We start from the raw sequence: 18,036 nt of genomic DNA, 5'->3' as shown, positions 1-18,036 counted from the left end.
TTTGAAGCTGGTGTACTAAACCGAAAGTAAAAGATGCAAAAACGAAACTTAAGAACGGAAAGCTTAGAAATAGGGCACGTGGAACATATCTARTGCTTCTTAAACTTGCTTTCAATGAGAATGACAGATCTATAACACACATTTCTGTGTGAATTTGGTTGGGTCGCCCAAAAAAATACATGATTGCAGACATAAACCCTTGCAATTAACTCACACGAGACTTCTCCTTTAAGACCTTTTAAGACCCCTCAAGACGCAGTAGCCCAGTCAGTCCTTTTTATATAGGCCCTGCCTTCAGGGGGCGGGAGAGATACTGTACAAACTAGGAAATCAGCTCTTCTGTCCCGTGCGGTAGCGGCGTAATCAGGAGGGAACAGGGCTGACGCGCACCGCGCCACAGAGAGCTTTGGATATTGATAAGCCTGTGACGAAGGAGCGGACAGCAAACRCCCATTGTATGCTACCACACTTGTGCTGCGCTTAGAGGCGCACCGTGCGTTATAAGGAGAGAATAACCTCATGTAGGCTACAACGCYTGGAAAAGGAACATAAAAAGGGATTTTAATCAACTTGAAAAGTTTTGATGTCTCGAGGGATAACCTAYCATTAGCCTATATTAATGTGTAGCCTATAAATAACATTTTACTATTCTAGTCTATAATATTGTTTGGAAGCTTTGTTTTATGTATGCAAGTAATTTAAATTGGTCAGAAGATATTTTTCTCATTACATTGATWATTTTTTTAGGATAATGTAAGAGGTCTATTTTAAAGCCATAGGCTAAAACAATCGATGTTTTAATTTCACACTATAACTTTTAATGACTCGAGTTGTGTGATACCAAACTATCTGAGACTATCGTCCCGACCGCAGGAGATTGTGTTTGGAACACACCACCAACAGTTCCTTGGGGATTTAACACATCAATTCAAGATGGACCAAATCATCTTTAAAAAAGTCGKCTTACTCCCCTAGTCCCCTGACAGTGGAATTTCGAGCTCGGTGGACGTTCGGCGTGGGAAGCGTATCATTGAGTAGGCAACAATTGCTAATTGACTGGATACTTTGCTGAGACAAGCGTGGGTGTCCGTCCGCTCGCAACGCCAGGAGTTCCAATTCCACAGAGCGAGCCGCTGTCCCTGCGCTTAGTGCTGAGGGAGAGACTCGTGCTGTTTCCATAAATGCTTGGTCTATCGCGGAGAATCCAGCCTGGGCAGCAAGATGAGCTCGTGGGTTTGGGTTCAGCTGCTCGCGTTGTTTGCGACATGTCTGCGGTCGGGCAGCGCAGAGGTATGTGACGGAGTCAATTAATTAAAAATGTAGGTCTAATTGCCCTTTCAACGGTTCGTTGCCAAATATATGTTTATCTGTTTAGCTCATTTTAAAGGCTAAGTTAATTTTCTTTGTTTCATTTCACTGTGAATGTTAACATTAGGGACCATTATTGAGCATATTTGACACCAGGCCCCAATTATAGACCATTGTTGAATTTCAGGATCATTGTATTTTAACAACGTTTGCACTGGGGCTTGTGTGCTCTCTAAACAAAAAGGCACCAACTTGTTACATTCAATAWTGTTTTGTACAAAATAAATGTGAACCAGGCCCCTCACCCCTCCACTTAGTGTATGGCTGTGGCCTACAACCACATGTGCACTTGTAATTATTGAGCAATTATGAAGTATATAGTAATTAAGCTTAAGTCTTGTAAGTTAAACTGCTCCTCATCTAAACCACACCTTATGACAGCTCATCTCATGGCTTTAATGCTTCTATATAAAATACATTTTAAACAGTCCTGAGTTTCACRTCAGGCTGTGAGGGCCTCATGGTGAGGACATCCGATTMGGCCCTGCTTGGCAAGGTAACCATAGGACAGTTACAGCACATGGCAGACCCGTCTACAGAACATCAACTTCTTATAGTCAGGAATCCCAAAGTGAAAAGAACAATCTTTCTCCATTAACATGCATTTTCCTTTGGTACGCTTGGGACAAATGCTCTGATGAGGCACTCATTTGTTGGGCCCCATAACTCCCCCAATGCTTGTCCACATGCTCATGATCAACATGGGCCCCTCTCCAGATGTCTAAACTCATAAACCTGTTGATAAACATCATATGAATGGAAGGTGAAGGCCATCTAAAATCTCACCAGACCCATCATGAAACATGCCTGGGAGCGAAGCAAGACCGTGTGTGTGTTTGTGTGTGTGTCCACAGGATATTTGACGGACTAGCAATAGGATGAGCGCTTGTCACAGCAACACAACTATAAATCATTCTAATCATGCGATGGCTGACTATTGTCTTGAATCATGGCATTGAGGTCCTTAATACACATGATGACAGTTAAAAAGAATAGGAAAAAAAATTTAGCTCAAGGAGAGAGGGGCCTCGTCTTGACCGCTAGAGTCGATTCTATGTACTTTGTATCGTAGCATACGCAGCAAGTATCCTAAAAGWTCCTTCCCCAGGATACATCCTGCATATGACATATGTCAAGTGCATGGTGAATTATACCATGGTGAGTCCTGTCCCCTTATGGTTTCTATCTTTAAGAGAGGCGATATAATTAAAGTATGAGGGTCTCATTTTGATAGGCTTGAYAAGAGGCCAAAGAGGCCTTAACTTGAATATAATAATATACACTGAGTGTACAAAACACTAAGGACACCTGCTCTTTCCGTTACATAGACTGACCAGGCGAATCCAGGTGAAAGCTATACTCCCTTATTGATGTCACTTGTTAAATCGATTTCAYTCAGTGTAGATGAAGGGGAGGAAACAGGTTAAAGAAGGATTTTTAAGCCTTGAGACAATTGAGACCTGGATTGTGTATATGTGCCATTCAGATAGTGAATGGACGATACAAAATATTTAAGTGCCTTTGAACGGGGTATGTTAGTAGGTGCCAYGAGCACTGGTTTGTGTCAAGAACTGCAACTCTGCTGGGTTTTTCACACGTTTAGAGTGTTTATCAATAATGGTCCCCCACCCAAGGACATCCAGCCAACTTCACAACTGTGGGAAGCATTGGAGTCAACATGGGCCATTATCCCTGTGGAACGCTTTCGACACATTGTAGAGTCCATGGCCCACCGAATTGAGGCTGTTCTGAGGGCAAAAGACGGGAGGGGGTGGGGGGTGCAACTCAATGTTAGGAAGGTGTTCTTAATGTTTTGTACACTCAGTGTATATGCCATTTTGCGGACACCTTTATCCAAAGCAACTTACAGTCATGCGTGCATAAATTTGCCATACTACTGGTCCCAAGAATTGAACCGACTATCCTGGCATTGCAAGCACTATACTCTACCAGCTGAGCTACATTGGACCATCTTTGGGAGATTCACAGGAATTGGCAGTAGTGGCTGTGGGAAGGGACTGTAGTGAAACGAAGCTCTGCCTATGTGGGTGACAATATACACACACACAGTCTTCAGTTATGGGAAATGAATGTTTAAACAGGGTGAAATTCGGCGCACCCCTTCTTTGCTGGGTTTCCTTGAATGCCATTCAGTTGCTTTCATGCTATCAGATCTATGACTTCCTCTAGTGTGTCTTTTTCCCAGAGCTGCCAGTGGTGTGTGGCGTCCACCACATCTGTCATGTCAAAGACTAGGCTTTTGGAGGAAGCCTTGGGGGGACGCAAATAAACATCCCAAATCATATGAATTGCCCTAAGGACAGGTTGTTGGAGGTGGCAGTAAGGATTGATGAGAAAGTATTGTTAAGTATAGTTGAAGTAGTTCTCTGTCATCTATACATCCTCCCATCCAGTGGTGTATTAGTGTACATGCCTGTAGCTAGTTATCATATAAGGTGTCTTTGAGGTATACCCTCAGGGAATTCCCTCAATCAACTATATCAATCAAATGTATTTATGAAGCCCTTTTTACATCAGCCAATGTCACAAAGTGATGTACAGAAACCCAGCCTAAAACCCCAAACAGCAAGCAATGTAGATGTAGAAGCACGGTGGCTTGGAAAAACTCCCTAGAAAGGCAGGAACCTAGGAAGAAACCTAGAGAGGAACCAGGCTCTGAGGGGTGGCCAGTCCTCTTCTGGCTGTGCCGGGTGGAGATTATAAGTTACAACAGTACATGGCCAAGATGTTCAAACGTTCATTGTTGACCAGCAGGGTCAAATAATAATACTCACAGTGGTTGTAGAGGGTGCAACAGGTCAGCACCTCAGGAGTAAATGTCWGTTGGCTTTTCATAGCCGATCATTCAGAGTTAGAGACAGCAGGTGCGGTAGAGAGAGAGTCGAAAACAGCAGGCCCGGGACAAGGTAGCAAGTCCGGTGAACAGGTCAGGGTTCCATAGCCYCAGGCAGAACAGTTGAAACAGGAGCAGCAGCAGGTGGACTGGGGTGGACAGCAAGGAGTCATCAGGCCAGGTAGTCCTGAGGCACTGTCCTCTGAGAGAAGAGAGAGAGAGAGTTAGAGGGAACATARTTAAATTCACAAAGGACACCGGATAAGACAGGAGAAATACTCCAGATATAACAGACTGATCCTAGCCKCCCAACACATAAACTATTGCAGAATAAATACTGGAGGCTGAGAGAGGAGGGCTCGGGYGACACTGTGGCCCCGTCCAACAATARCCCCGGARAGGGCCAACCAGGCAGGATATAACCCCACCCACTTTGCCAAAGCACAGCCCCCACACCACTAGAGGGATATCTTCAAACCACCAACTTACTACCCTGAGACAAGGGCTAGTATAACCCACAAAGATCTCCCCCACGGCACGAATCCAAGGGGGGCACCAACCCGGACAGGAAGATCACGTCAGTGACTCAACCCACTCAAGTGGGTTACTACCCACCACTGCGACCTGTATGCTCTCGTTGGCTGGCCCTCACTACATATTCGTCGCCAAACCCACTGGCTCCAGGTCATCTATATGTCTTTGCTAGGTAAAGCCCCGCCTTATCTCAGCTCAATGGTCACCATAGCAACACCCACCCGTAGCACGCGCTCCAGCAGGTATATTTCACTGGTCATCCCCAAAGCCAACACTCGCTTTGGCCGCCTTTCCTTCCAGTTCTCTGCTGCCAATGACTGGAACAAATTGCAAAAATCACTGAAACTGAAGTCTTATATCTCCCTCTCTAACTTTAAGCATCAGCTGTCAGTGCAGCTTACCGATCACTGTACCTGTACACAGCCAATCTGTAAATAGCACACCCAACTACCTCATCCCCATATTGTTATTTATCCTCTTGCTCTTTTGCACCCAAGTATCTCTACTTGCACATCATCATCTGCACATCTATCACTCCAGTGTTAATGCTAAATTGTAATTATTTTGCCTCTATGGACTATTTATTGCCTTACCTCCCTACTCCTCTACATTTGCACACACTGTACATAGATGTTTCTATTGTGTTATTTACTGTACGTTTGTTTATGTGTTGTTGTTTTTGTCACACTGCTTTGCTTTATCTTGGCCAGGTCGCAGTTGTAAATGAGAACTTGTTCTCAACTGGCCTACCTAGTTAAATAAAGGTGAAATAAAATAAAATAAAGTGACGCACCCCTCCTAGGGACGGCATGGAAGAGCACCAGTAAGCCAGTGACTCAGCCCCCGTAATAGGGTATGAGGCAGAGAATCTCAGTGGAGAGAGGGGAACCGGCCAGGCAGAGACAGCGAGGGCGGGTCGTTGCTCCAGTGCTTTTCCCTTCACCTTCACACCCCTGGGCCAGGCTACACTCAATCATAGGACCTCCTGAAGAGATGAGTCTTCAATAAAGACTTAAAGGTCGAGACCGAGTCTGCATCTCTCACTTGTATAGGCAGACCATTCTAAAAATGGAGCTCTATAGGTGAAAGCCCTGCCTCTAGCTGTTTGCTTAGAAATTCTAGGGACAGTAAGGAGGCCTGCGTCTTGTGACTGTAGCGTACGTGTAGGTATGTACGGCAGGACCAACTCGGAAAGATAGGTAGGAGCAAGCCCATGTAATGCTTTGTAGGTTAACAGTAAAACCTTGAAATCAGCCCTTGCCTTAACAGGAAGCCAGTGTAGGGAGGCTAGCACTGGAGTAATATGATCAAATTTTTGGGTTCTAGTCAGGATTCTAGCAGCCGTATTTAGCACTAACTGAAGTTTATTTTAATTGCTTTATCCGGGTAGCGGAAGTAGAGCATTGCAGTAGTCTAGCCTAGAAAAGTAACAAAGCATGGATTAATTTTTCTGCATCATTTTGGACAGAACATTTCTGATTTTTGCAATGTTACGTAGATGGAAAAAAGCTGTCCTTGAAACAGTCTTGTGATATGTTCGTCAAAAGAGAGATCAGGGTCCAGAGTAACGCCGAGGTCCTTCACAGTTTTATTTGAGACGACTTTACAACCATCAAGATTAATTGTCAGATTCAACAGAAGATCTCTTTGTTTCTTGGGACCTAGACAAGCATCTCTGTTTTGTCCGAGTTTAAACGTTTTCAGCCATCCCATTCCTTATGTTCTGAAACACAGGCTTCTAGCGAGGGCAATTTTGGGCTTCACCATGTTTCATTGAAATGTACAGCTGTGTGTCATCCGCATAGCAGTGAAAGTAACATTATGTTTTCGAATGACATCCCCAAGAGGTAAACTATATAGTGAAACAATAGTGGTCCTAAAACGGAACCTTGAGGAACACCGAAATGTACAGTTGATTTGTCAGAGGACAAACCATTCACAGAGACAAACTGATATCTTTCTGACAGATAAGATCTAAACCAGGCCAGAACTTGTCGTGTAGACCATTTGGGTTTCCAATCTCTCCAAAGAATGTGGTGATCGATGGTCTAGTAGCACGAGGACAGATGCAGAGCCTCGGTCTGACGCATTAAAAAGTAATTTACCACCTTCACAAGTGCAGTCTCAGTGCTATGATGGGGTCTAAAACCAGACTGAAGCATTTCGTATACATTGTTTGTCTTCAGGAAGGCAGTGAGTTGCTGCGCAACAGCTTTTTTCAATTTTTTTTGAGAGGAATGGAAGATTCGATATAGGCCTATAGTTTTTTTATTCTGGGTCATGGTTTGTCTTTTCAAGAGAGGCTCTATTACTGCCACTTTTAGTGAGTTTGGTACACATCCGGTGGATAGAGAGCCGTTTATTATGTTCAACATAGGAGGGCCAAGCACATGAAGCAGCTCTTTAAGTAGTTTAGTTGGAATAGGGTCCAGTATGCAGCTTGAAGGTTTACAGGCCATGATTATTTTCATCATTGTGTCAAGAGAATATAGTACTAAAACACTAGGTCCTGGCAGAAGTTGTGCAGACTCAGGACAGCTGAGCTTTGGAGGAATACGCAGATTTAAAGAGGAGTCCGTATTTGCTTTTCTAATGATCATGATCTTTTCCTCAAGAAGTTCATGAATTTATTACTGCTGAAGTGAAAGCCATCCTCACTTGGGGAATGCTGTTTTTTAGTTAGCTTTGCGACAGTATCAAAAATACATTTATGGATTGTTCTTATTTTTCCTCAATTAAGTTGGAAAAATAGGATGATGATCGAGCAGCAGTGAGGGCTCTTCGATACTGCACGGTACTGTCTTTCCAAGCTAGTCGGAAGACTTCCAGTTTTGGTGTGGCGCCATTTCCTTCCAATTTTCTTGAAGCTTGCTTCAGAGCTCGGGTATTTTCTGTTATACCAGGGAGCTAGTTTCTTATGACAAATGTTTTTAGTTTTTAGGGGTGCAACTGCACTCATTAGGGTATTGTCGCAAAGGTTTAATTGAGGTTTCCGTCATTAGGTATGGTTTAACTGATTTTTGTCCTTCTGACATGAAAATCAAGAGGGTCGGACTTTCATTGAAATAATACAACAAATTGAATATTATCTGCTATGACTACAAGGTCCGATAGGAATTCAGGGAATCACTGTATATGGCCCAAGGAGGCCTGTAAACAGTAGCTATAAAAAGTGATTGAGTAGGCTGCATAGATTCAATGACTAGAAGCTCAAAAAACGGAAAAACGTTCATTTTTTTTTGTAAATTGAAATTGCATCGTAAATGTTAGCAACACCTCCCGCCTTTGCGGGATGCACGCAGGGGATATGGTCACTAGTGTAACCAGGAGTGAGGCCTCATTTAACACAGTAAATTCATCAGGCTTAAGCCATGTTTCAGTCATCAATCACATCAAGATTATGATCAGTGATTAGTTCATTGACTATAAATGCCTTTGAAGTGAGGGATCTAACTATGTAAGTAGCCCTATTTTGAGATTGGACATCACAGTCTCTTTTAATAATGACAGGAATGGAGGAGGTCTTTGTTCCAGTGAGATTGCTAGACGAACCCGCCATGTTTAGTTTTGCCCATCTAGATTGAGGCACAGACACAGTCTCAATGGGGATAGCTGAGCTGACTCACACTGACTGTGCTAGTGGCAGACTCCACTAAGCTGGCAGGCTGGCTAACAGCCTGCTGCCTGACCTTGCACCCTATCTCATTGTGGAGCTTGAGGAGTTAGAGCCCTTTCTATGTTCATAGATAAGATGAGAGCACCCCTCTAGCTAGGATGGAGTCCGTCACTCCTCAGCAGGCCAGGTTTGGTCCTGTTTGTGGTGAGTCCCAGAAAGAGGGCCAATTATCTACAAATTCTATATTTTAGGGACGAGGGGCAGAAAACAGTTTTCAACCAGCGATTGAGTTGTGAGACTCTGCTGTAGAGCTCATCACTCCCCCTAACTGGAGAGGCCAGAGACAATTACTCGATGCCAACATCTTTCTAGCTGATTTACACGCGAATGAAGCTATGTTGCGCTTGGTGACCTCTGACTGTTTCATCCTAACCATTGTTTGGTGCCCGACGTGAATAACAATATCCCTATACTCTCTTACACTCATCAGTTTTAGCCTTAGCCAGCACCATCTTCAGATAAGCCTTAACGTGTGTAGCCCTGCCCCCTGTAAACAGTGTATGATCGCTGGATGATTCCTTTTTTAAGTCTAATACTGGCGGGTAATGGAGTCGACAATGACTAGGGTTTTTCAATTTGTAGAGCTAAATGGTGGGAGGCTTCGGCGCTCTCAGACCCCGTAACGGGTGGAGAGAGACCAGAGAAGGCTCCGGCCTCTGACTCCGACTCTTTGCTTAATAGGGAGAACCGATTTTCGTTGTCGGCCTGCTAAATGAGCGACACCGGTTGAGCATTCCTACAGCATTTCCTTCCAGAAGCCATGAGACAATTTCCGGCTGCAGGGACTGTGCGAGGGGATTTATACTACTTCTGCTACTTATTTTTGGTGGCACAGACGCTGTTCCATCCTTTCCTACACTTAAATTACCTTTGCCTAACGATTGCGTCTGAAGCTGGCCTTGCAGCACGGCTATCCTCACTATAAGGTTCTCCTGTATATTATGAGTACAGCGACTGCAATTAGAAGGKATAATGTTAACGTTACTACTTAGCTTCGGCTGGTGGAGGTCGTGTAGAACCATGTCCAGATAAAGCATCCGGGGMGAAAAAGRTGAATAAAAAAAGTCAAGCGAGGGAAAAAATWAATATATTAAACAAGAATTAAAAAGTAAAAACAACAAACCGCATAGCAGCACGTAAACAAGTCCACAAGTGTGTCCCGGAAATGAAATAGATTCATGTGTCCTAACTCAGTTGCCGGAGAGAAAGGAAACCGTTCAGTCATATATATATATCCCACAGAATGGAGTCTAGCTGTATAATGTAATGTCTGAATATGTTTGTGTGTGTTCCTATAAACATATGCATAAACCATGTGCTCCTAGGCATGGTTTTAGGGATTGCATGTGAGAATGTGCAGTGCGCACATGTTCACCCGTATGTGTGTGTGTGTGCGTATGTGCATTTGTGTGTTTGTGTGTGTGTGTGTGTGTGTACACTCGCATGCTGGCAGGCAGCAAAACTAGACCCATAATCATGTATCCTTATTCCTCACCTCTCTACTCCTATAGCCTGTACCTGGCATTCCTCAGCTCAACCCACTTCCCATGAAACATCCATCACTTGGGCTTTTCCCTGATGGCACTGTATTCCCTGTTTAGTGCACTACTTTTGACCAAGCCCCGATAGGGGTCTGGTCAAAATCAGTGCACTACAGTATGTATGAAATACGATGCCAGTTGAGATGCAACCTGGGTCTGTCTCTGTTCCCATCTGTATTCAGAGAGACGGAGATCTACTGTATGAACTCTCTAAAATAATTGCCTGTCTCAGCCTGTGTGATCAGCAGAATGACCATAGATTTTTGAAGACACTGACTGTTCCAGAACTTCCAGATGTGACTCAGTCAGATGCTGATTTGTGTGTGTGTGTGTGTGCGTGTGATTTAGAGTTCTGATTTAGAGTTCACCAAATTAGGACCAGAGTAACTCCTGGATTCCTACGGTATTATAGGGTAAATGTTATGATTTTCTGTTTACGTCAGGTTTGTTTAGCAGTTGCAGMGGGGTAAAGTGTTTATTTCATTTTTCCTGCTCAGACACAAATRGCCATGACAGTGMCCACSCTATGAACAAAGGCCCAGACCATAGTGTGCAGCCAGCACAATTTGAATGCGCCCCAAATGGCACCCTATTCACTTTAGAGGGCACTACTTTTGACCAGGGCCCATATGGCTCRGGTCAAAAGTAGTGCGCTAAGGAATTAGGTGCTTTTAGGGCCTCAGCCTTAGACTGGGGCCAAGGAGAGGAAATCACTGGGYTGGCTCCTCAGGGGCATCACTACATAAATAGAGATGTTAATTTAACTCATGGCATTTTCCTTTTGTATGACTTGACTTTGTGCAGTGCCCAACAACAATGGGGAAAAGTCAATGGTATGTACATGAATAGTGTGTGAATGCCGTTCACGGATGGCTTCTTCCTCCTCAAAGCGCTCCCCAAAGGGCTTCGGCTTATTCTCACAAGAAACTGAATGGATTAATGTGACAGACAGAGGTCGTTCGGCTTGTGTTAGCTCCCTGAATTAATGCCTAGACATTAGCTCAGCAGGCTAACCCAGTTTTGTGGTGTGCAGGAGACCRGGGATTCGAACCCAATAGGTCAAACAGTGGTAGACCCAGCTAGCAAGAGTTAATATCTCCATAGATGKAACTTCTTCTCCTTTCTTCATCCATCCCTCCATCATTCCCCCTGATGTCCATCTCTCTGTTCTGATCCACCTCTCCTCCTCCTCCTCTCAATCACTCCATCCCCCACTACTTCCTGAACCCTTCCTGACTCCTGTGACCCTTAAGTATTAGCAGATGAGGTGACACAAGGCCAATAGTCATTCACCCCCTCTTAGTGGCCATTGTGAATCCAAGCAGCCATTTCCTTCATCCTCTTGTTTCATTAATGATTAGGGGGGTAAGTCGGGTTACCCCCTAACCAGAGAAAATGTATGGAGTAAAAAGCACATTATTTTCTTTAGGAATGTAGTGAAGTAATGGGACTCGYAATGGGATATGGGACTCCCAATCACGGCCGGTTGTGATACAGCCTATATTCAAACCAGGGTGTCTGTAGTGACGCCTTTAGCACTTAGATGCAGTGCCTTAGACCGCTGAGCCACTTGGGAGCTTACATGTACCACTGCTGTTGTCCCTTTGCTTCCATATCTACACAGAATAAATTGGGAAGCTGAGAAAATATCTGATTGGGGAGAATATAGTTTTATTCCTGTCTTATCTCTTTTTCTCAGGGGGATCCTRTCCCTCCAGGTTTGATGGAGCTGGTTAGGAGCAACCCTATCTCTTCCATAGAGGACCTGCAGCTGCTGCTGCTCAGTGACTCCYTAGGTAAATATCTCTAACGTTGTACTATACTGATACTCATCAACATGCATATGCCATTTAGCAGAATCCGTTTACAAAGAGACCTACCGTCATAGGTGCATATCTTTTAACGTATGGGTGGCCCCGGGATTCAAACCCACATCCTGGCTTCCGAAGCCTAATACTCTATCAACTGAGCCATACAGGACCACAAGCCAGCCAGACACACTGGTCACGCCAAGAGATGGAGGCTCTCTCAGACTAACTAACCCGACCAACAGAGACTGAGGGAAAAATAATGAAAACTTTGTCACATGATTCCCAGATTTCATTCCCAACAGGGACAGGCGAACATCACACACAGTAAATACCACAAACAGAATCTCACAGACTGACTAACAGACAAGCCGTCAGACCCACAGCGGCACAGAGGGCAGAAAGACTTCTTAAATAGACACACATATTGCCCAGCTTTTATTCCCATCATTGAATAGCGAACATCACGCACAGTAAACAGTATATACAAACTCAACGAGATAAGAGAAGCAAAGAGTGAAGTATTCCATGTCTCAAGGTACAAAAACATACAAACATGAGGTTATGACAGAAACAAATTCCCACACAAACAGACATATATTACGGGGAAGTTAAACATAAACAATGGTTCAAAGTCTCTCATAAACACACACATGCACCATACAACCATACACAGATAAACACACAGACCACACGCACACGCACACACAGAGTAAAAGTCATAACAATAAACAATTGAAGTAATGAGCTGATTAGATCTGTAAACTAATATTGGAGTGTATTGTTTTTTTTCTCAGATGAGGATGTTTCGGATGATTTTTTGCCCAGTGGACAACACTCCAACAACACTAGCAACCGACTACCAAGGAGTCTGGGTGAGTTTGCACCTTCCTCATATTTCTCTGACACTAGGCCATAATTCCACATATTTCCGTCACTCATGTTGACTTGGGTGGTTTTGGACAGCTGTATCTAATCCAAACTGAGTTGCGTGATGCATGTTTTGGTAAAGAAACATCTAAAGTATGTCKCCGATTCATTAGTTATTTGCTGAACAAACACAAATACAACTTGCAACTCCCAAGTTACACTCCAAATAGTTCAGCTGCAGCACATACAGTATGGAAGCTCATGCATACACCGTTCAGCTGCAGCACATACAGTATGGAAACTCATGCATACACCGTTTCAATAGCATGTGATTTCTTCAAACAGCATAAGTAATATACCTTCAGTATAATTAGTGTAAACTAAATATTTTCTACATTGTGAGGCCTATGTGKTGGCTGTTTTGTAGGCACTGAGCAGTGTAGAGGGTATGCGTTTAACATTAAGCCTGAGGCTAACTCCAGCACATTTACAATGATGTGTCTGATATGTTGATTCATGTACACTGTCCCATCTTATGAAACCTGTAAGTTATTACGTTTTAAATGGTCTGTTTGTCTGTCTGTCTTTGTTGCCTCAGACGCCCAGCCGGCTCAGCAGGCACTATGTAAGGTGAGGACAGAGGTGATGGAGGTGACCCGTGCCATGTTGGACCGCAGCAACGCCAACTTCATGTTGTGGCCTCCCTGTGTAGAGGTACAGCGATGCTCCGGCTGCTGCAACACCAAGACGCTGCAGTGTGTCCCCGTGCTGACGCACACCAGGCACCTACAGGTACATATACACCACCCCCATCTCAACCCCTGTCCTCTTCCCTGAAACTCTTGCCCAGGTTGCTTCTGTAGAGAATGTTCACAGCTAACCTAGGCCTACCTGGTCAAATAAAGGGCTAGTCATTTTGAATTCTAATCTCCTCCACCTCCTCCTCACTAGGTGATGAAGATCCAGTACGTGGAGAAGCGGCCCAACTACTCCAAGGCAGTCGTCTCGGTCCACGACCACGTGGAGTGTCGCTGCCAGCCCGCCCCTCGCCCCCCGGCCGTCCCCAAGAAGAAGTCCACGCCCCGCAGACAGCAGAAAGACAACAAAGGAGAGGGGCATCCAGCCAAGGCCAGATCCAAGGAGGAGCTGCACCGCAGAGATGAACTGAAGCACAACCAGAGGATCCAGCTGGAAGACCTGCTGGACCAGCACTGGAACCCCAAGGACACCTCCACAGACGCAGGGGAGGGGAAAGGGGGATATGGGCTGGACCATGACAAGATGGATCCTCAGTGGGTACTTAACGCTACCAGCCAGCTGGGAGCTAAGGAGTGGACCGAACGTCGACATCACGATGACATGGAGGAGGGGAGAGACAGTAGTAGTGTCAACGGCACTACAACCGCAATGGACATCGACATGGCACAACTTGATCACGAGAAGAGAGACGGGGTCGAGACACGAGGGGACACACTAGTTAACATTACTGAGGGTAATGTCAGTAGGGGAGATAGGCAGCAGGGAAGTCTGAGTCTCGGTGAGGAGGGAGACCAGGCGACACAGAGACAACCAACACAAACACAACAGAGACAACCCACACAAACACAGAGTCCCTCGCTACGCACCAACACATCAAAGCAACAGCGACATGGGACCAACTCCTCCTCAGAGGAAACCAAAGGCAGAGAGGGAGCCAATCAAAGAACGGAACAGCGATTCCATCCTACGGAGGAAACCAATCAGAGGCCCGAGAGCAGATTCCCTCCCCTTGAGGAAGCCGATCAAAGACGTAAAGACAATGAGACCCCTGATTCCGAGAGGAGGCTCCAGCACGCGCTCCAACTGGAACAGGAGAAGCTGGAGGAGGAGAGGAAGGAGCTGTTGTTACTCCACAGGAGGCTGGACGATGAGAAGGAGCACCTGAGACGGGAGCAACAGAAACAACAGCAAGAAGAAGAGGAGCAGAAGTACCCTCMGCCTAATCATAAACATCATCAAACTCAAACCACCACACAAAGAACAGGTAGACAGAGAACAGTGTGAGCTAGCAAGTGTGTGTGGTGCGTGTCTGTGTGTCTATGTGTTTTGGACTTATGTTTCTCAGTTTAAATTGTATTCCAAACTGTATTCCTGTTCTCCCAGACGCAGTGTCGCCCACTTCGACGCGAGCGCCCTCAGACCTGGCTGGTCCCCGGCCACCTGCTCGGCCCGGCCCACCTAGGAAGAGAATGAGGAAGAACAACCGCAAGCGCATCAGCAAGGCTGCAATGAGAGCAATGCTAATGTAGAACTTACAATCTCTCTGCAGGTAAGAGAGTTTCTATCCGTTCTAACATAAATACTTCCAAACCCATTCAAATACTTTCCAAGTACTTTCAAATACCAACACTTTAAAATACTTTTTTGGGGAAAGTATTTACAAACAGTTTTCAAATACTTTCCTAAGCCTTTAAGATACTTTCCAAAGAAAAGTGTATATTCATATACAAAAATTACGAGCCTGGTCTAGAATGTAACCATTTTTAATTTTTTWAAATCTGTTTCTCCTTCTCATCCAGGGAGTGATGCTCTCGGTCTTTGTTCTGGACAATCCAATGGCGACAGCGAGCAGTTAATTATTTTCTTATGAGTTAATATTCATGTGTCAGTAACCTGCRCATCCTGTGACCGTGAGGTATTCCCTAATAGTACTAATGATTGTCTGGTGAACCCAAAACAACCCTTGGATGGAAAGAAATATGGGACAAGAAGAACGGGATGTAAATACATACAAGGTTGAGGTGACCCATCAACATATCTCTGATCCATCAAAAGCTTATCTCCTATTAACAACAAGATGTTCCCCCAGTCGGATCAAGAACATTGGAACGTTGGAACAGAACATTCAAACAACATTAGGACTTTGGGAGATATCATTGGAACACTCGAAGAACGTTGGAACGTTCACAAGGATGTTGGACTGTTGCTGGACAGTGCTATTGGACCTCCCTCATGACTTTTCAACAGCGTAGTAAACCACTCCAGTCAGTAGAGATCAAGTCGGTTAAAAACTCTTTGCATGCTCATCCGAGGCATGGTTCATTACAACTCCCACGAAGTGGACTGATCACGCTTGTCAAGAAGACCAAGGAGAGAGAGCATTTTTATGTCAGTCCAAATCTCCCATTTCCCTATGAGCACAAGACGCTGAAAATACGTGTTTTTGGTTGAAAATATATTTCAAAAATACATATTTCAAAAATGTTGCTCACTGGGTTCTGACATGGGAGAAGACATTTTCTTTTTCCGACTAGAAAGATACATTGGTAGAGGACCMGGAAAATACCATGGCGAGCAGATATTACAGGGACAATGGGAAAGAAATGATGACATTTATATGAGCTAGGACTGTTGGAATGACAGTCTTAAATGACAGTCTGTTGGAATGGTCTGTTGGAATGGTAGTCTTGACTGATGCGAGCAGTATCCCTACATTGTACTTAAGCTGCTCTATATGTACTATTCCCACACTAAGGGAGGGCAATAGAACTACACAGCAAAGATATTACGTGTCTCAATAGTTACACAATGTAGAATCTCGTTTTCTATAAAGATATTTAATTGTATTTAAATTTGATCTGAAACACTGGAATTCCATCAACAACAATGCACAGGTTTMCCTTCTCATGTTCAACTGAGGCTTCCGCACTTCTTTCGGAGAGTGTGATTAAAGATGCAAGGTGCTATACAGGGGTTGCATTACACCTTRATGTCTGTCTTTAACACGATTGATTCCTTATATCACATAGGTCTCCTGTGTTCATTATCAATAGGATCACTGCATATGAAGCATTTTGGGGGGTTGAATATCGATCCCTCTTCCGGTCTCAATAGGATTTGAGCCGTCAGCCTTTGTGCACACAGACCGTGGTCTAGATTCAATCAGATCACGCGTTATCCGACGATAGCAGACAGCCGCATAGCGGATGTTTTGGCGGTTTTAGAGGAGGATTGGAGCCGTCAAATTGGCTCAAAGTCAGAAAATAAAGTGTAGTCCATATAGAAAMAATTACGCTCAAATTAAAAACTCATTAAACATTAGGATTTCTWTCATCCTAATCAAGGTGTAGATTGACAACTCACATTCCAGTGTTCSAACTTGTAAACAAGGCTGKAAAGCATTTCTGTTAATGAGACTCAGCCAATGGCAATGTCCGCTTTAGGTATAATGCCGGGAGCCACTTACGGATTTGACAGCCCTAAATCGCCAAAACAACGCTACGGATGTTGGCTAAAGCGAACGCGGATCTGATCGAATTGAGCCCAATGTAACTACAATGAAAAGCTTTGAAAAGGGAAAAGGTGTTGTCTGTTATTCACTGTCTGTATGATAGACAAGTTATGGTAATGACTTTGTGTCGTTGTATAACTTTGTGTGTCAGTGTGGGTGTGCATGTGCGTGTCTGTGCTCACGCGTGTGTACAATTTGCGCGCGTGTGCCCGTTTGAGTGTTAGAGTATATGTAAGTATGTGAACAGAATCATATTTATGCGTTTGATCACTAACACTCATGAATCCATAAGTCAGATAGTCCCTTATTCACAATGCTCATTGCTAACCAGTCCTTGTRTGCATAGGAAACAGTAGAGAATCAGACCTTGTGTATCCTGAGGCTGTGTGTTGCTTTAWTTAATAAAGGCAGACAGACACAGCAAGGGTACTGGAATAGGCGCCATTGTKATTTTTAACACAGAGAATTATGCACWACCGAATACAGAAATTGGGGCTTCTCTCTATCTCTCTRCCTCTGTCAATTTGTGYCAGCACACACAAACACGCCCCAGACTGAGACTGCAGTATTGTGACCCAGCTAAAGCAGGGATTGTGGAAAAATCATACAGTAGGACAATAATCCTAGTTTTAACACCCCTTTGCTACAAAATGTTGACATTTAATATTGATTTACAGTAAGTTGTCCTAAAAAAATGGGGTTCAAGCTTCGTTTATRAGTYTCCTATGGATTTTACAAYGCCGTTTAGTAAAACTATTTGGTGAAAAATCTAACACTACAATTTGAAGAGAAGAAGTGCCCTGATAAAAGTGTCCGATATTAAAATCAGCATGAGTTAGATGTGTCAAGCAAAGAAGCTCAGTGCTTCTGTGTGGGCCACTGCAGGTCACCTTTCTGGTATATTTTGCTCACTTCAAATAACCTAACTACCAGCCAAACGTATTTTAAATATTTAAAATGTGGCATAGTTCATAATGCCTTCTTTCAACTGTAATTAGTTATTGTCTGTTTTGTTTTGAGTTATGAAAAAATGAATGTTGTGATAATTGCCACTTAAATCTATTTTGATATGATTATAAAAAACATATGTGAGAAAGTTTACTTGGCTGTGAGCT

The 18,036-nt window shown here is 44.1% G+C and overlaps 1 protein-coding gene across 1 annotated transcript; it reads left to right on the top strand.

The window, feature by feature from the left end:
* The first annotated feature begins 357 nt into the window (after positions 1 to 357).
* pdgfbb (platelet-derived growth factor beta polypeptide b) lies at positions 358 to 17,356 on the top strand. The gene is made up of 7 exons (XM_024013694.1): positions 358 to 1,290; positions 11,673 to 11,769; positions 12,579 to 12,656; positions 13,250 to 13,443; positions 13,603 to 14,674; positions 14,794 to 14,959; positions 15,210 to 17,356. Exons 1-6 carry the CDS (start codon positions 1,222 to 1,224, stop codon positions 14,937 to 14,939), a joined length of 1,656 nt encoding a protein of 551 aa, XP_023869462.1. The 5' UTR covers positions 358 to 1,221; the 3' UTR covers positions 14,940 to 14,959; positions 15,210 to 17,356.
* Positions 17,357 to 18,036: the final 680 nt, after the last annotated feature.

This window comes from Salvelinus sp. IW2-2015, linkage group LG20 (genome assembly GCF_002910315.2).
Source record: "Salvelinus sp. IW2-2015 linkage group LG20, ASM291031v2, whole genome shotgun sequence".
Lineage (NCBI taxonomy): Eukaryota > Metazoa > Chordata > Actinopteri > Salmoniformes > Salmonidae > Salvelinus > Salvelinus sp. IW2-2015.
The sequence above is the reverse complement of the archived record's forward strand: the minus strand, read 5'-3'. Positions and strand labels throughout refer to the sequence as shown.